The following is a 22,651-nucleotide window of genomic DNA, read 5'->3' on the forward strand; positions in this document are numbered from 1 at the left end:
TGTCTCGCATATATTAGGCTTAACGAGTCATAATTGTCATATAACGATGCAATGTTTACTTTTGATGGTATTACGTAGTTATCTATCCAAAACGTGTCCACTCCAATTATTGAGATGAAACTATTTTTCAAAGAGTTGTGCTAAGAACACTAAAGGTTGACATGTTGAAGAAGCTACACAGTAACATTATGTTAATTTTATGTACGTAAGAAAATATCTTTCGACCATTATTTTTTATGTGATGGTCCATCTTGTGGTTCATCTATCAAAGGAGGCATTGCTTGGTGGCGTTGTACAACATTGATGGACATACTCATCTAGGTAAATATTAAATATTTATCAATTATTATTTTTTCATGTATTTTTATATTGTTACTAATATTTTTTGCTTATGTATCATTCTAGAACCCCAATCTTTCTTTCTTGTGCTCTTTGTTACAAATTTCATTTACCAGAAAAACAAGACATATTTTTTTATACGGCAGACAATGAGAAACTTGAAAGACGCCCATCTGTCATGCATATGCTGCTTACGGGACCACATACGACTCCCACGTGTCTCTTTGGGCCACTCTCTACCTGTAAGTTTTGGTCTGCAGTTTCCATTTTAGTGTCTTCGCGATAATACATCGTCTTCCTTCCTACAGATTTAGTCTGTAAACCTGATCAAGTGTTACATCGCTGGCGAGTCTATTTCTTTTCCGCTTCCATTTTCTTCTGCCGCGGTGGGAGACGGACGACGATGACGGAAGACGATATTCGCTTCCGCTAATAACTCTGAGTTTTCCCCTTCAATTTTTCTTCTTGCCATTTCCCTTCCGATAGAACTTCTGCCGGGGCATCTAGTTTTCATGGGTTCTCTGCTTGAAAACTGGCCTTCTTACGATCCACACAATTTCAGCCAATTGCGCCCCTCTGATCCTGATCATCCCTTCGTAAGCTACTCCTTGCATCCGTTCTGATTTTTTTATTTCATCATTTATACGTGGATGTTTCCCTGATTGTTTTTAATATTCATTTTGTTAACTAAGTTCAAATGTGTCTAGTCCGCATTGAAGTTAGATCGTAGGGTTTTTGGGTTCCGTTTTATCGCATGGCAGGTGTTTTTGAGTTGTTGTTTCCTGCTAATAGAACGATAATACTTAGCGTGGTTTGTTATGTTGTTTCTTTCTACATGTATGAAAGTAGCATTTGCTTTTCTCTCTGTCTGACAAATTTGTGAATGGTTTATTAATTATTCCTTTAAATTTTCTTTTCCTCTGCAGACTGTTGATGTTTTAGGGTACTTGTTACTCGACCCTGTTTATACATCTGCTCCTCTTCTATTGTTGCCACGCATGAGAATTTTTTTATGCTTTTTTCATATAGATTTGAAAAACAAAGCTTTATTATTTGAAGTTTTAGGTTGCTCGTCTAGTGTTTTTGTAGACTTGTATATGTCATTTCGGATTTTCTGTGATGGGATAGTTTTTTCTTTGCACTGTCTCACCAACAGCACATACAGATGAATTCTTTTATGTCTTTTAAAGGGAAGGACTGGAAAATTTGTTGTTGAATCTGTAGGAATATGCTCTTCTGAGCTTAGTTCCATTAGAACTACAGATAATTTTCATTAACCATCTACTTCAGCAGCTACGCAGGATGATTCTGGTTGGAAATTGAGGTTCCTATCATGACCTCTTGAACACGGTACTCCACTGGGATTCTTTGGTAGTTTGTGGCTATCAAAACAGTCTGCTGTTGTCAGTCCTCCCTCTTCCTAAGAATGCTTGGATTTAGCTCCTGCTGTGTAAATCATACTCCTAATGACCAATCTAGCTCTGGGTTCGTCACTTGAAATTGTCATAGAAGCTTCATGCTCAAATCTCAGGTTTTCACTTGTGTGTGTGACTTCTACTCAGCATTGGTTCCTTGTTGCTGTAGTACTGTGGTTCTTGGGGACTCAAGAAAGGGTGAGCATATTGGCTTTCTGCAGGGTGCAGAGCCATGTAGGCCGTGGGGGCAAATGCCCCCCCCCTAAAATTTGAGAAATTAAAGCATTTTTCTCCTTGTCTTCATCGTGTCTCCCCTTTCTTCAATGATTCCTCCCTTTCTTCATGGTTTCTCCACAATGTAACACCCCTTCCCCTGTTTTGATACTTCTACTCTTCCTTTTTCTCCTTTCACTGATCACAACTATACCAGGCAACTAAACCTCTCATAAAATATTTAGAAATTATTCCCAATTCATTAATTCTGAAAAATGCATATTCTATGCTTCTTCATGGGTTAACTGGCCATGTTGGGGGCAAAAGAATGGCATGTCTTTCTTTTTTGGTAAAGAAAACAGTTTGCTGGCAGCATCATGGATGCTACCTCGGGTGGTGTTGAAAGGCGGCTAGGCCTCCTTGGCTTCAATGGCAAGCTTTTTCATGAAGTCATGGATATTTCTGCTTTATTTCATCTCATTTGGAACTGAGGTCAGCCAATCAATACACTGATTTTCTTGCTAAGCAAGGGGTGTTCCTTCAACTCTTGTTGTAATGGAACCCCTTCAATTTTGTTCTCTTGCTTTTTGGCTTTGGAATAACATTCATTTTTTCAAAATAAAAATAAAAATCATGGATACCGCTTTCATCTTAGATGAGATAAAAGAGGTGGTGGCATGTAAGATGCCGCCGCATCAATCACATCATTATAAAAGTGGCACCGGAGGCTTCTCATATGCCTCCACCTTTTTACAAGGCGACATTTAATTTTTTGGAAAAATACTATGTTGATCCACCACCAAGCTTACAGCCGTTTATCCAAGGTGATGGTTTGACCACGTAGGAGAATGTTGAGTATGTCTTTGTAGGATTATTTTTAACTTTTAACTAATAATTCATTTTAATTTTCTAATATGATAAAAAAATTTAGTTATAAGGTAGGACAACTGGAGTTCATCTGCCATTCAACTTTTCTGGTGTGCCTTTCCCTTTAAAGTACAAAGTGAAAAGTATCAAGAAACAGATTTCTTTGACTTTCTCATAACTCAAGTTATGTTTGGTTTTCAGAAAATAACTCCAGTAACATATCATCCTACTCATAATCGGACCGTGCCACCACCTAATCAAGGTATGCATTGTACTGCTTTTCTCTTGTATGATTTTAATGATCGTGTGAATAGTTTTTGATTATCTTGAAACTCATATGGTGTACTTCCTTGCGATGTCTTTTATTCCCATGTTCTGTCCTTCCATTCATGAAACATTCGATGCTGTTATTATACTTTTTGTGGGTTTAATAGTGAGAGAATCCTAGAGTTAATCACGATGTTATAAAGCATAAGTTTTCCTCGTTAGCATTTTAATTTTTGAAGCATAGTCATAGAATTATTTTCTCCAATTTCTGTTCAGATTTTGCTATGGAAATAAGATCTGGTTTCTCCTGGCAGAAGGATAGCATCCATCAGTTTTCTTTGAGGCTTTCTTGTCAATTTTTGCCACTGATCAACTAATACTCTGCTAGCTAATCTATGACCAATCACGAAGTGAACTTGATAATCATGTAAAGTAGAAGTTATAAATTGTTTCGCTGTGCTGACACCAACACCTTGTAATGATTCTTCTGGGTAATTGCAGTAATTTCGACGGAAGCAACTCATATTCTCCTCAGACATATCTATAAAGGGAGGGATGGGAAGGTCTGTTTCTCCGAAACACATCTCAGCGATGCATTTCCTTATTTTTTGGGGTGCTCACTGGGTTTTCTTCTCTTTCTTGTGGCAGTTGAGGCTGAAGAGAGCAGCCTCAGAGCACCTAACGCCAGAGCACGGATGCAAGCAGCCCCGGGGTTGTCTGGGCGATGATTCCAACTAGGAGATTCCATTTTACCCGACAAGAAATCCCCATCCAAAATGACCAATTTTTTTCGGAACCATGAAGCTTTTGTCACCTGTATGTTCTGTGTATTTAAAGTCTTGAGATTTTTCCCATATCCTGGTCAAGTTAGATGTGTAGATCATATGTAAAATACTTTTAAATACAAATAAAATTACAGGGAAGGAATGGAAATTCCTTCACTGATAGAGATGTGTAGATCAAAAGCAATGGAAATTCCCCTCTTTTTCTTGCTAGAGATGATACCTATTAAGGGGCATCTTTTTAATTTTTATAACCAATAATCGTTTTGAAATCCTTCACTATTAAGATTTTAATAACCATTTTGCCCTTAGCAAAATTTGCTGGTTGTGTCCAGAATTTGGCCATCTTTGAAAATGCTACATTTAGATTCTTATAAGCCAACATGACCTCTGCAAATAATTATAGTTATTATTGATTCGTAATAAAAAAATAATTTCATTTTAGTTATATATTCAGTAAAAATTGATATGTTAGTCGTCCTATTTATCCGTCTCAACTTCAGATCTCAGATCAGTTACCTACTAAAAAATTGACAAACTTCAGACCAGTAAGGACTTGGGGACTAAGCTTTGAAACTCCATTTGTAGAGATTCCGTGTGAGCCTTAAAATCGGCACAGGGCGTGGCTGAACCCTCGAAAAGGTCCCGCTGGACGCGTTGTTAGCTTTTGGAACAGCTAAAAAAGTGAGGGGAAAGAAGATTACTTAATCGATTACGCTGAATAAGGGAAACGAGGGAAAGGAAAAGGTGTCCTCTGTCTCCCTCTCTACGGACTTCTGCTAGTACTAGCCGGAGAATTAATTGCTCCGACGCTATATCAGAAAATCATCGCCGGTAAGCACATCATCCGCGGCGTCCGTGCATTAGAGAGCTTGGAGCACGCACGCTGCTAACCATGGATGCTTTCCCTTACATGGAGGCGGTCTTGGGTAAGTACATTTTTCTACCTCGCCCGGTCTTTTCTCGCAGTGTCTTATTTTTGTGTTCTTTCTTTCGGTTCTTCCGCTTCAACTAGCACTGACTGTCGATAAAAGTTTACTTTTGATTGAATCGTGGTGGGGTGTTCTAGTTAAAGGAAATGATACGTTATCTCTGTGCAATGGTATCTCTTTGTATGTTTGGTAATCTTTTCTTCTATCATGACGTTGTCGTCGTCGTTATTCAGAAGAGAAGGAACACTGGCATTATTGGCATTCTATAAGACATAGTGGGTTATCATCCCCTCATGGCATTGGTATGAGCACGGGGTGTGTGTGTGTTTCTTGTGTGAAGTCTTGGTTCAACTTCAACATTTAAAAAAAAAAAAAAAAGTTGAAGAAGGCTGACCTAACAGTTCAGTTAGCAGATGAACAAGGTGAGAAGGTGAGTCCAAAATGATTGGGGCAAACCGACCTGTGATTGTAATGGTGTTTCTTTTAGAATTACATGACTGAGAGTATCTACGTTTTGATTTGTTTCAAAATGATTGTATTATTTCCAAACAAACCTCAAATCTCGGTTGATTTTATTGTGTTTGAGTCTCCAACCTATTGGAAGAAATATGGAGGGTGTAGTTAAGAAATGCTTACAATCACTATTTATGATCCAGAGGAAAGGAGCTAAGTTCTAGTTCTCATTTCATCCTCAGAAAATATGAGATAGGTCTCTTCTATTTGTAATTATTTAATGTTGTATTGTCATGGAAAGAAGGAAGTTATAAGATGGGATTTTGTTGATTATTGTCTTTTTCTGCAGGCATCATGATCTTGATGTATATTTTTGAGACATATCTGGACTTGAGGCAACATGCAGCTCTGAAGCTGCCAAGTCTCCCAAAACCTTTGATAGGAGTGGTGAGCCAAGAAAAATTTGAGAAATCTCGGGCATACAGCCTTGATAAAAGGTTTATCTTTATCCTTTCTATTTCCAATAATTTTATTGATCTTGCTGGGGGAGTATTTGATCCAATTTGACAATTAAAACACTGTTTCATTGTTTGTATCTTTCAGCTACTTCCACTTTGTCCATGGAGTAGTAACGATTTTAATGGACACAGCAATCTTGTACTTTGGTATACTGCCTTGGTTTTGGAAGGTGAGTACTCTGAACCATCATCTACTATTTTTGCTATTTGTGCATGTGTACATGAAACATAAGAATGGTTCAAAGGGCTCACAATTTAGATGAGTATGGCCTTTCTCTACCACATTGGGAGATTCTTCAAGTAAATATTTATGTAATTTCTATTAACATGCATATTAACTCTTTTTTCAGACAATAGATCTTCTGATTTGTCATAATTTTTTTATATGATTTATTTATTTATTTATTTTAAGGTTGGAAGTCGTGTGTCCTAGTGGGCCTGCTACATTTTCCTGTTTGAAAGCATATACATTCTTTTTGGTCTGCATGCATGATTTAGTTGGTGAGATATCTTTTTGTCTGCAGAGTTCTGGAAAATTTCTTATATACATGGGCTTAAATGCTGACAACGAAATACTTCAGACTCTTTCTTTCTTGGCTGGTGTTATGGTTTGGTCTCAGGTGAAACTCAATCTCATGTCTGACTATCTCTTTTATCGGACTAAAGCCATAATTTTTTGGTAGCTAATTTCTCATTACTTTGCTAATCTAATTTGTTGTGGAAGCTATCAAAACATATTTTGTAATTTATATATGTGTATATATATATATGCATTTTAGAATGTTGGTATTGCATGATACCCTTAGGAAAGTGTGTAGTAGCTAATGTGTGAAAATATACAAAGGAGCAGGTGTTTGTGAAATATAGTCATGGAAGGTTTAAGAACAAATCTATGTGTGTAATCTTCTATCATGTTATGTGCCCTCTAGAAACATAAGTGTTCTATCATGTATAGAAATATATTTTATTGCATAAAGTTTGTTTAACACATACCTCAAAATGTGCATGGCACTGAAGCAGTTTCATGAGGCAATTTGTCCTTGTAGGAGCACTTAATTATCAGAAATGAGCTTGTGAAGTTGTTATGAGCTTCATACATTTACTGCACTGTCTCAGTTTGAAAGAAAGCATTTTCCCCTTATAATTGCTTGTTTGACAACTGAGTAGTTCTATAGATACTTTTTGGTCTTATATTGTCCATGTCTTAAGTGTTTTTCTTCATCCTTTTACAAAACTATCAACTACTGAAGACCTTCCTTTGAAGTTCCATTTCTCCCTTCTGTTCCAGTGGTAATCTCTGTTACTAGTTATGACACACTTCTACCATGTAGAAGGTTTGCTTTGAATTCTTTTCTTCTATGGTGTACTTTGTCACTTAATCATGACAAGTTATCTGTTGTGTTTTGCAGATCTCTGACTTGCCATTTTCCTTGTATTCCACTTTTGTTATTGAAGCGCGCCATGGCTTCAACAAAGTCAGTACTCAGGCCTTCTTATGTTGTTATTATTATTATTATTTATGCTCAGGCCTTCTTATGTTATTAATCTATTTTATGGTCTTGATTTGTGGTACACCATGTGTATGTCTCTAGAGTGGCTCTTGGCACTTATCTTTTTTTTTCAAATTTATTTTTTTCCTTTTTCGTTTACTACTTTTTACTTCTATTGCTATATTCTTCTTATTTCTATGGTTGTTATTGTTATTTCTTTCTTTTTTGCAGCAAACTATTTGGCTGTTCTTCAGGGACATGCTTAAAGGCATGGCTATTTCGGTTGCTCTTGGACCACCAATTGTGGCTGCAATTATTGTTATAGTACTGGTACTTAGATTCCTTCCATCAATTGCCAGAGACTTTCTCATTCTCTGCCTTCCATTTCTTTACTGAACCCTGACTATAGAATTTAATATCTAACATTGATGCAGAAAGGAGGCCCTTATTTGGCAATTTATCTATGGGGTTTTATGTTTGTACTATCCATTTTAATGATGACGCTCTACCCGATTCTTATAGCTCCTTTATTCAACAAGTTCACTCCTGTAAGTATCATATTAGTTAATGGAAGTAAATTTGTAGTTTTTATCTTTAACATTTGGTAACTAGAGCTGTTTGATTTTTTTCTTTGCTTATTGGATTTTGATTGCTGTACAGCTTCCTGAAGGTGGACTCAGAGAAAAAATTGAGAAGTTGGCTTCCTCTCTCAAGTTTCCTTTAAAGAAGCTCTTCGTTGTTGATGGATCCACACGATCAAGCCACAGTAATGTAAGTGCTTCTTAACCATTTCTCTTCTTCCATGTTTATTACCTGTGAGTGGGCAGTCTCATGATAGATCAAGTTGCCCCCCCTCTTCGTATCATGGGGATAACATTGGTTTGAGAACTGTTTATCCGATGCACTCAAAATTATCGCATTATTATGATAAACGGTCACTTGAATTGAAATTGTTTATGATACTTTCTTGTGTCTAATTGATACTATTGCTTACCAGGCATACATGTATGGTTTTTTCAAAAATAAGAGGATTGTTCTTTATGATACATTGATCCAACAGGTATGAAGACTCTTCAATATTGAGCTAAAAGTATTTTTTGCTTTTATTTTTAGTAATATCTGTTGATGTTTGCTGATGTTCTATTAATAATTTATAAAAATATTTACAAATTTACTTAGAATTCAATTTATGCCATGTTTAATTCTTTTAGTTATGTTGATCAGTCATAAACGTTTATTTCATCTATCAATCATTCTAAAGAAAAGTGTTGATGTTCTATGGATAGCCTATAATAATATTTTCAGATTTAACTCAGAATTCGATATATGCCATGTTTCAATTCTTTTAGTTACACTGAGCAGTCTCAGACGTTTATTTCATTTATCCATGATACCAGTAGTCTGTTGATTGTTGAAGGGGATTCATCAATTGTTGAAAACTTGGTATCTGGAAAGGCTGATCCCCCATGGCGGCTTTGACTTTTCCCTGACGATATTGTTTATAGCTGCTTCTAGATTATATATTATTGAAGGGGGTGGCTTTTCCCATTCGGGGACTGAGGTTCTCTCTCCTTTTTCTGTACCTATATTTCTTAATTGATTATTAAAGATTTCCTACAGTTAAAAATAAAAATAGTACAAGCAAAACTGAAAAGGGAGAACAGCATTTTATGAAAGATGTGATCAGTTGAAGTGTCTGTTTGGCTTCCATTGTAGTTTCAGGCGAAAAAAAAAGAACAACAAACCACCAGACTCATGATTTTTTTTTTTTATAGCTTGGAAGAACTGTTGAGACCCAAAGCAGTAAAGAATTCTGTAAAAATGTTAAAATAAAGAACGAAAAAAGCATCTCAGTAAGCAATAAAAGCATCTCGCTATTCACAAAAAAAAAAAAAAAGAACAAGAACTTGAGAAGAATAAAAGGCACTTGTGATTCCGAATTGTTTATTTTTTCTTTTCCCCTAAATATGGATTTATTTTTATTTTTTAATTCCATTAGTTTGAATGTGGATGGATGCCTTAATCCTTCTAGAGCTGATGAATCTTTTAAATGTGATTCCTCTTGAAGTTTTCCCTTAAATGGTGGGACATGTTTACACAAGCTAAAGAGAATGACTACAGTATCATATGGAGAAGTATTATCTATTGAAATTGTTAGAAAATGTGTCCAAGGGTATTTTGGTCATTCTACCACTTCACTAGATTTATTTCTATATGTAATCTTGTTCTATATATCGGATTATGTCTTGGTTTAATTTTCATGCACACAGGATATATATTGGGAGATATAAGGAGAAGAAGCATTATTGTAATATCTTTAAACCCTCTTAATTAAATAGAGTTGGGGGTTGTGACCCCCAATGAGCTTTCTTTTTTTGGAGCTTCTCTCAAACTCTTCTCTCTGTCTCTTCCTTCTCCTCTTTCTCTTCTTCTTCCAACCCTTTAATCTTTATTTTTCACAGAAATTTTATGGAGGTTGATGAGGTTGCAGGATTTACTGTTCCAACACGTTCTGGTGGTTTACAGTCTCATATGATTATGCTTCTCTTGACTACTTCTGGAGTTTGACTGAAATACAGAACATTTGTTGCATTCTTACATATGTTTTTTAGCTCTCTTAACCTGTTAATCTCTTTTTAAGCTGCATGTCTGTTATAGTGCAAAACTATGGGATCTTTTTTTTTTTAGAAATGTTTCTCTTTGTTTATAGTGTTCCAATGTCTGTTACATCATATCATAAAGTGAAGTAATATGGCTGAAGAATAATTTTTGCAGTGCAAAAATGAGGACGAAGTGGTTGCTGTTATTGCACATGAACTGGGTCACTGGAAACTTAACCACACCATGTACTCGTTTATTGCAGTACAGGTATCTTCTTTTCATTATCTGATTGTCCTTAAAGTGAAACACTTGTTTGTCAAGAAGAGAAACTGCTAATTGATTGGACATTGCGAAATGAACATACAACCATTCGATTAGACTTGAAGGAATCCTATTTCTCATTCTCACAAAAATAAAGCAAAAATAATTCATGATTATTTTTCAGAAAAATAAAGCTGAAAATTTTACTGGAGAAGTTGTATGGACAATTGACTTCAGAAAAACATTCCTATATGTTGTTGCCTCTTTTTGCCTTTCTGAACAAAAAATTGGAATTCTATTTTTCTTAGCAAAAAAATTGGAGTGACTGTGACTGTGCTTCTGTTAATCTTGAGTCAGTGTCATTTGAAAATATAAAGAATCCAAAATTAATTATCAAATTGGTTGTTGCAAACCATTCCACCTGGCAGGCAGAACCAGGTTGAACCCAATCTTGGAGTTTGGCTGGCATGGTCAATCTTAAACCTGGAAACTCTGGGTGTAGTTGACCTGTGAGTTTGGCCAGTAAAGTATACATTTTATTTTTTTATGTTATTAAAATGTGATGACTCTGTGGTTCAACCAAATTCAATTGGTTTGGTATGATTATTGAAGAAAATAGAAGAACTGATTTCATCATGACTAGGTCACTTCCCTGCGTCATGCCCACTTGGATCCAAAAATTGATCATAACTTTGGGCAAATTTTTTTTCTCAGTGTTGGCTACTCATACACACTATTCTTGATACTCTTTTAATTCAATGTCCTAAGTAAAGTCTTTTAGAGTTTTTATTTGTTCTACGTGGTTTTGGATTTTTTTTGAAGTTGTATTATATGGATTCAGTTAATTTGGCAGTTAGATCTCTTTGGTATCTTGAATGCAGATTCTTACCTTTTTGCAATTTGGAGGATACACTCTTGTGAGAAACTCTAGCAACCTGTTTCTGAGTTTTGGATTTGATACACAACCCATTCTCATTGGGCTCATAATTTTTCAGGTAAATTCTCTGTCCTTTCTTACTGAGAAGAAGAAGATGAGGTCTGTTTATATCAAACTGTGCAGGCTTTCTTTTAGTTTATTTTTCAACAATAGCAGTCATCTTTTACATTTTCTTTGTAGACAATTTGGTTTCTAGCTTCTTGATAATATTGGAAAGTTAAACTCTGAAAACTAAGAGAATGGAAGAATTGGAGAGAAAGAAAGTGGAAGAGAAGACGAAGAGAAGGGAAAGACTGCATTGAGAAAGAGCTGTCTTGTTTGGGTGTCTAGTTGATCCCTAACCTATTTATTAAACAACTTATGTGATTAAATGGAAAAAAGTCCATATTACCCTTATTAAACTTATATCATTTACAAACATAAGACAACAACGAAAAAAGGCAAAACTTACATCGTTGGCTTTGTCTAATTAATACCTTTCTAACTAGAACCTCAGGACAGAATATACCATAGTAAAATTATTAAAATATCCCTAAACTTCAATAATCCCCCTCAAGCTAGGGCATATATATCTACTAATCCCAGCTTGGAACAAAAATCAACGAATAGACACTTTCTAAGGGCCTTGGCGAACAAGTCTCCAACTTGGTCAGCTGTCCTTATATATAGAGTAGTCACTTCATCACTGCATTACGAATAAAATGACAATCCACTTCCATATGTTTGCTTCACTCATGAAATATTGGATTGCTAGCAATGAATATTGCTGTTTGGTTATCACATTTCAGTTCTATGGGACCACTTTTTCCCAGACCAAATTCTTGCAACACAGATTTTATCTCATAAGCTCACTTATGATATGGGCCATCTCTCAATATTCAGTTTTGGTACTTGATCGGACAACTACATTTTGGTTTTTACTCTTCTAGCAAGACACTCATCTCCTCATCCATGATATTTTCCACTTTGGAGAAGTTAAGGCATCTTTCACTTTAGTAGGAATAGAAATACTTGATAAAGACAAAAATGATCTATACTTGGAGACAAAGAATTAAGGACATATAATAAGAAATTGGATGTTGAGTACAAGACCACTTACCATTCTGGAGATAAATAAGAAGATCTAGCTCATTCACAACAGGATTTGCAGGCATAGAGGTTGATGGTTGGGGGAGTGGAGTGGGGGCCATTGGAAGTTGTTCTTGGCCCTTAATTGGTGATGGCTGTAGATGTACATGCCTCCTTTGACACCTGTAATGGCTTTTGTGTTCGTTGATTACTGTTGGTGCTAGGGACATCTAGTAACAAGAATAGATAAAGATGACTCAAGAGAGCGATCCTTCTTGGAATTACCTCTGATGATGAAAAATAAAGTGTATTCTCAAGAAAGTAACATTGACAAAGACATACACTTTTTTTGAGTAGAATCATATCACCAATAACCTTTTCGTCCTAGAATACCCAAGAAAAGCACAATGAATAGCTTGAGGAGACAATTTATCGATATGAGGACCAACATAATGAACAAAAACAAACGGAGTAAAAAACTCGAGGAGGTAAGTCAAATAGCTTACTCCTAGGTTTCAATAGATGCATAGGAATACAACCACCTAGCAACAAAGACGACATTCTATCAATCATGTCACAGGATGTGAGAATTGCATCTCCCTAGAACAACTTTGGAACATTCATTTGGAACAAAATTGGTTGAGCAATTTTAAGCAGATGTCGGTTCTTGCGTTCTGCAACTTCATTTTGTTGGGGAGTATATACACTGGATGTTTGATGAATGATGCCATGCGTAGTGCAAAAATTGGAGAACTTACTATTAACAAATTCAAGGCCTTTATCTGAACGAAAGACATGGATGGAAGCGCTAAACTGTGTTTTTATTTCAGCATAAAATTTGAGGATTACATCATTTGCTTTTTTTTTTCTCTCCCACAGGAGGTACACCGAAGTCACACAACTATAACCATTTATAAATGTTAAGAAATATTGGAATCCAAAAGAATTTGGAACCTAACATAGGCCCTATGCATCAGAAAGAACCAAATAAAAAAGTTGTTGACTTTGTTGACTGCTTAGAGGAAACAATCTGCAATGGTGCTTCCCTAGCTGATATGACTGATAATAAAGGGAAGCATCTAAATGTAGAGTAGGAATGACCTGACGTAGTTTAACTATTGACGGATGTCTCAAGTGAAGATGCTATAATAAAGAGAGAAAACAACCTTTTTTGCAACAAACTTCCTCATTTTTTACAAGTCTTGAGATGCATAATGAGATGGAAAAAAATGTGATTGAGCAATTAAGTGACTGAGTAAGTTTGCTAACAAACAATAAGTTGACAGGGAATTTTGGAACATACAACATAGAAGTTAATGAAATGCCAAATGAAGGGTGGACATCCCTTTCACACAACAAACAGACGAAGTAGAAACATCAACTAATATATCCAATTTATGAGATGAGGATGGAGACACATTTGAGAAAATAGAAGACATACCTAACATATGGCTGGAGACTCTAGAATTTATCACCTAGAAGAAGGAGAGGAAACATAAAATGCAAACATACCTAAGCTTTCCCATTGTGGCATTAGCCGTAGGAGTCGTCGAGGATGCCTGAGAAGCTGGCATGGTAGTCAATGATAGCTGACCCAATTGTTGCAGTATCTTTTACAGTGTTTCTTAGGTGTTACTAGACGATCCAGTCTCACTATTAACCATTTCTTCACCTTCTACAAAAACACTTGAATTAACCCAAGCAGGCTTCCCAAATTTATCCTAGCATTTATTTGAGAAATGATTAGATCAACCACATTACACCTTTTCTATCTTCATGGTCTCTACCTCTTCCACCACTTCATCTTCCCCTACTTCCAAGTCCTCCCCGTCTACCTAACTAATTCAAATCGAGAAGTAAAAGAAGAGATATTAACACACATCAAAAGCAGTAGTACCTTTACCATTTCTTGCTGCTCCTTCAACAAGAAGAACTTTATTATAAACTCTCTCCAATGTATGGTCACCATCATCAGTTAAAATTTGAATTCGAATAGCATCCTACTCAGGTCCTAACCTATCTAGAAACTTAGTGACCTGAATCTGATTTTCTCTCTCTGAAGTTTAGTACCATCTATAGTAAAGGATGGAAAGTTTCAAAAAATAGTAAAAGGATGAAATGTGCTTATCTCTTGCAAAATACATCTCATCTTTGTAGATTATTGGGTCACTGTTCTATTACCCCTTGACATACCAAAGAGTTTTGCATACAACTCATAAATTCTTGACAAACTGGTTTCTTGTGAAGCTTTGTGTGTGTGTGTAATTGCCTTTGATGTGTTACAACTCATAACTTGATCACTTAGACTTTCCTCCATTCTATTTACAAACCAAGTCATTACCTGATTGTCTTCAACTTCTCAGTTATCATTAGGAGGGAAAGGAGGAACCTCACTTAGAAATTTCAGCTTCCTTTTTGGTTTTAAGAAACAGTTGAACACACCTCAACCAATTAATGTAATTTCGTCCATTCAACTCAGTAGTTGTTGTCTGAATGGTATGAGATTTCTTGCAATCTGAATTTTCTGAGCTATTGGAAGGTGTAACCACATCATCAGTTTCAGCCATTGAGCAATCCTCAACAAAATCTCATCAACACACGCTGAAATACAATATTGAAGACACTAGCACCAAAAAATTCACAAAAATCCCTGTATTAGCTTACACTGTTAACATGAGGCCCACACAACTCAGAAAATTAGGCACACAAACTGTAATTGATCCAATTGCACTGATACAATCAGTAATCCATTGAAAATAGCATTAGAAGAAGACAATTAGGGCTGACATCAGCTCTGATGCGGATGATGCAGGCACTATTGAGTTCTATGACTGGCACAGGCATAGAATTGGGATAGAAGATCCCAAACAATGTTCTAGGGACACAAAAAAATCTCATAAAGTTGTTCAATTGTCAGCACAAGCCATCAACCCTGGGGTTATGGTAAAAAGTAATTAAAAAAGGTGTAACATTTAGCTTCAATTAGTAACAATTCTGGAGAATCCTTCAACCTAGAGAGTTTGCATACTTGCGGAGAAGAAAAAAACTTGTTAAGAGCCTACAACAATTAGATCGATTGCTTTGATACCATGAAAACTAAGAGAAAAGAACTTTTTTTTCTTTATTTTTGGATATGGGGCAAAGCTTTTATAAATTAGAGCTAAAAAGTCAAACTAGAGGATACGGGCATTAGATAGCCTCCTCTAAAGGCCGTGCGAGGATTCGGTGCAAAGGGAAGCTTTGCTGACTCCAGATTTGGCAAGCTTGTCTGCAATTGAGTTGGCTGATCTGGGAACTTTGGTCCAGGCAATGAGCCACTCATTAGATAGATCTGAAATTTCATCAAAGATCTTTCTCATAGCCCAGGGAGCTTTGCTGCCCCAGTCTATGATTAGAGCCAAGTCGCCCTCTAAGATTAAGGGGCCACCAAGGCGTTGTTTGAAAAGCTTGATGCTTTCCAAAAGAGCTAGGGATTCTGCTACACTAGATGAACAGCATCCAGCTGAACCTGAGAGGGCCAGCAAGACTTGCCCTTGGCTGTTTCTTAAAACTCCTCCCACTCCAGCAGGCCCCGGATTTCCTTTAGAGGATCCATCAAAGTTTAGTTTAGACCAGGAAGATGGAGGGGGCTGCCATTCTACCATCACCTTTGGTTGAGGGGCACCAAAATGGATTACTTTTCCCCAAAATTTCCGAATGATGGAGCTTGGGAAAGGGGGTAATCCATGGAGGCTGTGTGCCCATAATAATGTGCTGTGTAGTGGTACCTTTTCTATGACCCCACTGATTAAACTGCTTTTGGCTTCAAATGTTCTGCTGTTTCTCTCCAACCACAGGTGTCAAGTACTACTGCTAGGCTGATTCCCGTAGACCTTGTCCAATAGATGGCCGAGGGGCACGAGTGCCATTGTTCTATAACGAAGTTGAGCGATAGGGGCATACAGAGGGAGATGCCAAACTTTAGAAGTATGGCACTCCAAATCGCTCTACTGAATCTGCTGCGTATGAGAATGTGGGCACAGTTCTCTTCCTCATCACCACAGAGCTTGCAAAGTGAGTTTACAATCTGCTGTCCTCTCTTAGTTCATCACTAGAGTATCTTGCATGAGCAGTAGGCCATAGAAATTGCAGGACCTTTTTAGGGGCCACCAGTTCCAAACAAGACTGGGGCCTTAGGGGAGATTTGGGGAGGGGTAATCTGACATTTGTAGAAAGAGGCTACTGAGAATTGACCTGATGAGCAGGGCTTCCATATTATTTCATCTTGTCCCTGAATTGAAATGTAGTTTGCCTCCAGCAATGTAATTATCTTGCCTACTTCCTCTGTTTCAAGTTCATTTAGATTTCTCCTTAGCTGTAAATTCCAGCTCCCATGAATTACTGAAGGTGTGGATTCCAGCACTGTAATCTGTTTGTTCTGGGCAAGGTTGAACAGTCTTGTGAATTCTACGCAACAGGGTCTGTCACTGACCCAACAATCTGTTCAGAACTTAACAGAAGAACCATTTCTAACATGGAATCTGAGAAAGGAAGAACTGCAGAGGGAGAAAGTGGAAGAGACCGCGTTGGGAAAGAGCAGTCTTGTTAGGGTGTCTAGTCAACCCCTAACCTATTCATTAAACAAGATAAGTGATTACAAAAAAAATAAAAAAATTCCATATTGCTCCTATTACAGTAATAGCACTTACAGCCATAAAACAACAACGAAAAAAAGGCAAGATTACATCATTGAATACATCTAATTAACACCTTTCTAACTAGAATCTCAGGACACGATACACCATTGTAAAATTAACGAAATATCCCTGATCTTCAACAAACTTCTTGATTTTGTAATTTCAGCTCTTCTTTGTGTTTGATATTCTGTCTGCTGGAAGCAGTCTTTCCTATCAATAACTTGTTGTGGGACGCACTTACAGGAAGGACTAGTTAACTATTTTCATGCATCCTTGCTTTGACAAAAATGCAGTAAGAAGATCACTTCATGAATTTAGAGAGCCACTGTGGTAGAAGAAGAGAGATGTTGGTTTTGGTGCCGTTAAGGTTGGGTCCAGGTGTGACTTGGACCTTTGGCTCTGTGGTCCCATGGGGAATTTCTAGTGTGAGGTCTTGGGTTCAACAAGAGAACTAATAACTAGCTAGGGGTATTCAACATTCAAAAAAGTTGGATCCAGGTCCATTTCAAAATGACTGGCTGAAGTTGGGAGGTCTTTTTCAAACTAATAACCATCTGATTTTGTCTAACTCTAATGTATATGGGCTTATTCATACTAACGCTCCCCCTCATGTGTTGGCAAAATTAATGGGAATGAATGACAGACCTAAGATGTAGGCAAAATTAAAAGGGTTCAAACTAGGCTTTTCATGACATGTGCTCTGGACCATGTTAAAATTGGGTCTAGGTATCCCGAAATGACTAGCCTAAGAAGGTTGGTGGCCTTTTCCCAACTGATAGGGTTTTTCCAGATTTTGACTATGCGGGATTATTCCTACCAGAAGTGGCAAAACTTGATGGGTGGAATTATTTAAGAGAATGACTGATGGTATATTCTGAAGAAAATTCTGTGTGCAATAAACTTAGGGATACTTCATCATTGTGGTTGTACTAAGTCATTCACTATGTTAGGGCAACTATTGGGGAGATAGAATTGTTAGACCCAAACCATTTTTTGCAACCATGGCATTCTTATGTCCATCTTTTTCAGAAACTGCCAACATGAATGTTGTTTGTGTGGAAAATCCTTCTTGTGTTTTTAGTTTATCTTTTTGTAATCAGGTTGAATGCATGTTACCCGTGTGTGAATATGAAATTTTCAGGTGTATGTTCATCTGTTTACTATTTTATCTGTCAGGGCTTGTCTAATGACATATTGGAGAATAAAAATCAACGAATTGTTTAAATCTAGTTTTAAACTTCTAAGAACTGTTCCTAGTAGATACATATGTGTTAAATGTAGTATAAGGGGCATTTTGGTCATTTTACATGATCTGTATAGTTCAGAGAGAGTGTAGTCATGTTCAGATGTTAAGCTATGTTTATGGTCCATTTTTATCTTGGTTAGAATTGTAGTTAGGACGGCCATCAGGGAACAAATCTTCACCTCTGACAACCTCCATAAAAGAGGTTGCACCGCCCCCGATTGCACTTGCCCCCTTTGTGGTGTGTGTGATGAGACAGTTCAACATGTTCTCTTACATTGCGACTTTTCATGGCAAGTCTGGATGAAGATATTTCAGAAGATTGGTCTTCAAATGGGCTACAGCAGGACCTTTTTGGCACCTTTGAGATGGTTATGGGGATACACCTTCCTAAGCTGGGCAAGATAATTCTCTTGGCATGCCTTGCGCATGTCCCATGATGTATATGGCTAGAGCGAAACAACCGGAGATTCAACTCCATGGCTAGCAACCCGAATAATGTAGCTTCTCAAGCAGTGGGCCTTATCTCGAACTGGCTACATTCTAGGAAGGAGTTTGCTTCTCTATCGGGCGTCTCCCTTCGAGAAAATTGGGGTTTGATAGCGCACATGGCGGGCCCCCGTAGGAATCCGGTTATGGCCACCTGGGATCCTCCCCCTTACGACTGCATCAAACTCAATTTTGATGGCAGTGCTTTAGGCTGTCCTGGGCCGGCTGGAGCTGGTGGTGTTCTCAGAGACAGCAGTGGAGACCCTATTTTATCCTATGCAGGGCTGGTGGGTATTGCTGATTCGAATACTGCTGAAGTGAGTGCTCTTCTGTTCGGCCTCCAAATCTTTAAAAAGCGGCTCCATGACAAGCTGATTATTGAAGGCGATTCAAAGATTGTCATCGGCTGGTGTTCAAAAGAAAGTTCCCCTCCTTGGTGCCACTGGCCAATCACTGATTGTATTGCTGACATTGTGTCATCCATTCATTGTAATTGGAACCTCGTTCCTAGATCAACCAATTCTTTGGCTGATAAATTGGTAAAATTCGGAACCTCCCACCAATCTCTCATTGTTTGGGAAGGCTTCCCCTCGTGTAATCTGCTCGTTTGAGCTCTCTTAATAAAATTCAGCATCATTTAAAAAAAAGAATTGTAGTTAGGTAGTTATCAGGAGTTATTTATAAGAGGGGTAAATATGTAACTTTCTCTCAAAATCACTTGAGCGAATAAGGAAGAGGGGTTGAATTCTGACCTGAATAAGATCTCTCCTCTACGCTCTCTCAGAAACTCTCTTCTCTCTTTTTTCGTCTTCCTCTCTCCTCTCATTCTTCTATTTCTCTCTAATTTTCAGTATGTATAATTTGTTTTGAATTTTTTTGTGGCTTTATCTCATTAAATTGTGATGCTGATATGTTGTTTACTCTTGGTTTGTTGATAGTTTTTGGCATCTAATAATGGATTTGCCTTGAGATATTGTTAGCATTTCAGCTTTTTTATTTTTTTATTTTTTTATTTTTATGAAACAGTTTTCAGAAGACTACTGTGTCCAGAATTAGCAGTAAAACTTGTGCTGTACTTTTGCATGTCATAACTTTTTTTTTTTTTTTTTTTTTCAGCACACAGTAATACCACTCCAGCACCTTATTAGCCTCGGCCTTAATCTTGTTAGCAGGGCTTTTGAATTTCAGGTATTTAAAGATGTAATTGGCTTTATGATGTACTATTTGCAAACCGACATTCTTCAAATCCGTGAGATTTGTTGTTTGAGATGTGATAGTCTTTTATCTCTTAGCTCTTCTTTTCTTTTTCTAAATATTTTTTTTTAATTTGTTTAGGCGGATGCATTTGCAAAAAATCTTGGCTATGGGAAAGAACTTCGAGCAGGTCTTGTGAAGCTTCAGGTGATTGATCATCTCTCATCTCATACACATTCATGCTAAAGCTACTTAGTTTTAATATTTTCTTTGCTGGATTCTCGATGTTGGGGTTTGTTTACCTGGTGGTATTTAGATGCACATTTGAGCAAGTCTGTACATGAAGGGTGGACAGGGAACCTTAATCCACCAGTTTAGGCAGGCTTGAGGCTGAAAATCAGAAGGCTGCTCTTTTTTTTTTTTGAGAAGTGAACTTTTAATAAAGACAAAGTCAGAGAAACAAACATCTAAGGCAAACTGGGGCCTGGAATAACAAGGATTGAAGGGCGACCCCATGTCTAACAAAAGTGTCAGCCACAGAATTGGCTGATTGAGGGCCTATCATGGAGAAGCATGCCAAAGGTGTCTGGAGAACGATTGGAGAGAGTGGGAAATGTCATTTGAGGTTCAAGGAAATTTCTGGCAGAAAAGCCATGGTAAGTTGGCACTCAAAACATGCAATCAAGCTGAACACATTGATACACTGCAAATCTGAGTTGAAGGACAGGTGAACTTTAGAAGTTCTGTGTGGGGGATACTTGGGGCATTGACTGATTTGATTTAAGAGCTGTCCCCTGCAACTGAAAGCTGGAACTGCCGGTTGTAAATAAAATATCGGAGCCAATGAGCATCTTTGAGTTGTCTTGGAATCTAACAAGTCTGAAATCCAGCACCTGTACCCTGGTTTCATTTGTCTTGACTTCTAATAGTCAAACCGAAGAAAGATCTGATCAGTTGGGCATGTAGAGGAGCAATGTTCCACTATCATGGAATGGCTAAGTATCAGAAAATCTTATTGGCATCATTTCATTTGGAGGTAGTACCATGATTTCGATGGTACTCAAGGATGTTGCCTAACAAGGACTGGGCTCTATTTGTAAGAGCTTTCTATGTTTTACTTTGGGCCTGTGGAGTATGAAGATTTTGATGCAGCAGAAAATAAGTTTCATGAAATTGGTTTAGTTCATACCTATCAAGGTGAGTTTGATAAATTGTCTGCTCAATGGCAAGGGATAGTGTGAGAAATGAGTTGGCAACAACAATGGCGTTCCATTCCAGAACTTTGCGAAGCATTCAGTTTAGTGAGGCTTCTAGATAAGGGCTGAATGCTGAGAAAGAGTGGTGTGAATCTTGCAATAATGAACACTTTTGAGGTGTTGACAGATGCAGCAGAGCTGATTGTAGGAACTGGCAAAGGCACCAAGCAGTGACGTTCACTTCAAATGATCCACATTAGAAGCCATGGAGGCCAGAAGACATATGAGTCTTGGATGGAATTGTGACAAGACTCTGGGATGCACGTATTAAAAGTTTATTTGCTGGAAAACCAGGATGAACCTGCTAATGAAAAGATATCAATAGAATAAGGACCAGACTAGAATTTGTTGTGGTAAAACTCACTCCGAACCATGAGCATTAGATTCATCTGAAAGAATGTGGTGTGTTAGGGGTACCAATAGAAAGTAAAAGGGTCATTTAGTGGGATATATTTATGGTTATGCATAGCAATTGTGTTTTTTGATTTACTATAGTTGGATTGAACTAGGGCAAGATGAGTCTATCAACTAGTCCATAATTTGATTGCAGCAAAGGCGAGAAGGTAAGTTGAGTATTTGAAGATGTTTGGTTTGATTACTTGAGGAAAGACTGCAGTTGTTAAGACTTAGAGGAGGAGCCCACAATTATTAAAAAATGTGTACTTCTTGAAGGATACCCAATGGAAGGGCAGCAGTTGACTCCTCTTATGACTTAAAAAAAAGTACAAATCGGACCAGGAGATAGTGTTCTCAAAGACATTTGCTCACATGTTAAACCGCTTCTATTCCAGAGCTTTTCCTACACCCGATCCACTTTTCACCATTAGAAAATATGAAAATACCAGAAAGAAATGCTAAAGTAATGGTTTATATCAACTGGGTTCTCCGGCCTCCGTCGAAGCACCTTATCAATTGTTCAATTTGCCTTAGGTTACTCTGAGAAGTACATGTTCATAGTTCTGCTAACTATGTTATGATCTTTGTTATCTCCAGAAGTGTTTGCTTGACCAAGTGTCTGTTGTCTCACAGGAGGAAAATCTATCAGCGATGAACACGGATCCATGGTATTCAGCTTATCATTATTCTCATCCTCCTCTGGTTGAGAGACTTGAAGCTCTAGATGCTCCTGATAAGAAGACAGATTAGATCTTGAGGATCTGTATAACATCTTGGAGTGGCAGCGCCTGCGTCATACCGAAATGCATCCTACGTTGATATGATCTTGACTTGTTTGTATCATTAGTGACTAGCAAAGTAGCCACTAAATTGAGGAAAACTATATAGAAGTTGGGGCATGTTGTTACCTCGTTTACGCTAAGCTCGAAATTTTACTCATGGTTGTATGTTTAGACAACCACAAAAGTTAATGCGGCCATAGGCTACAAGAAAGTCGACACCGAGCTCCTGTCTGTTGTATTCCTCATTTAATGATCTTTTCTTTGGAATTATAGCATTTGCTTGCATTCTATTGCTTTCTAAGACTGATGAGATCATGTTGTAAAGGCAGATATTGTTTATTTTAGAAGTGTTTTATCAGTTGTAGGTAGGCCAAACATAAATATAATTTGATTTTTAAGGGATAAAACATTGAAATTACTTTTGCAACACAGCCATTATTGACATCTAAGTTTCAACACAGATGGAGAAGTT

The 22,651-nt window shown here is 37.4% G+C and overlaps 2 protein-coding genes across 2 annotated transcripts; both read left to right on the plus strand.

The window, feature by feature from the left end:
* Positions 1 to 653: 653 nt before the first annotated feature.
* On the plus strand, positions 654 to 4,054 carry LOC137935197 (DET1- and DDB1-associated protein 1-like). Its single transcript, XM_068779888.1, has 4 exons — positions 654 to 935; positions 3,036 to 3,096; positions 3,603 to 3,664; positions 3,750 to 4,054. The coding sequence occupies exons 1-4, from the start codon at positions 852 to 854 to the stop codon at positions 3,837 to 3,839; spliced, it is 297 nt and encodes a 98-aa protein (XP_068635989.1). The 5' UTR covers positions 654 to 851; the 3' UTR covers positions 3,840 to 4,054.
* A 422-nt stretch (positions 4,055 to 4,476) lies between these two features.
* On the plus strand, positions 4,477 to 22,537 carry LOC137934111 (CAAX prenyl protease 1 homolog). The gene is made up of 14 exons (XM_068778343.1): positions 4,477 to 4,812; positions 5,618 to 5,765; positions 5,872 to 5,956; positions 6,311 to 6,406; positions 7,196 to 7,261; positions 7,508 to 7,606; positions 7,711 to 7,824; positions 7,937 to 8,047; positions 8,274 to 8,336; positions 10,052 to 10,144; positions 11,020 to 11,133; positions 19,668 to 19,739; positions 19,887 to 19,952; positions 22,031 to 22,537. Exons 1-14 carry the CDS (start codon positions 4,779 to 4,781, stop codon positions 22,145 to 22,147), a joined length of 1,278 nt encoding a protein of 425 aa, XP_068634444.1. The 5' UTR covers positions 4,477 to 4,778; the 3' UTR covers positions 22,148 to 22,537.
* Positions 22,538 to 22,651: the final 114 nt, after the last annotated feature.

The sequence above is a fragment of the Aristolochia californica genome, unplaced genomic scaffold, assembly GCF_029961685.1.
Source record: "Aristolochia californica isolate CCGP_79_NKW_82.1479 unplaced genomic scaffold, dmAriCali1.0.hap1 SCAF_6, whole genome shotgun sequence".
NCBI classification, from domain to species: Eukaryota; Viridiplantae; Streptophyta; class Magnoliopsida; order Piperales; family Aristolochiaceae; genus Aristolochia; species Aristolochia californica.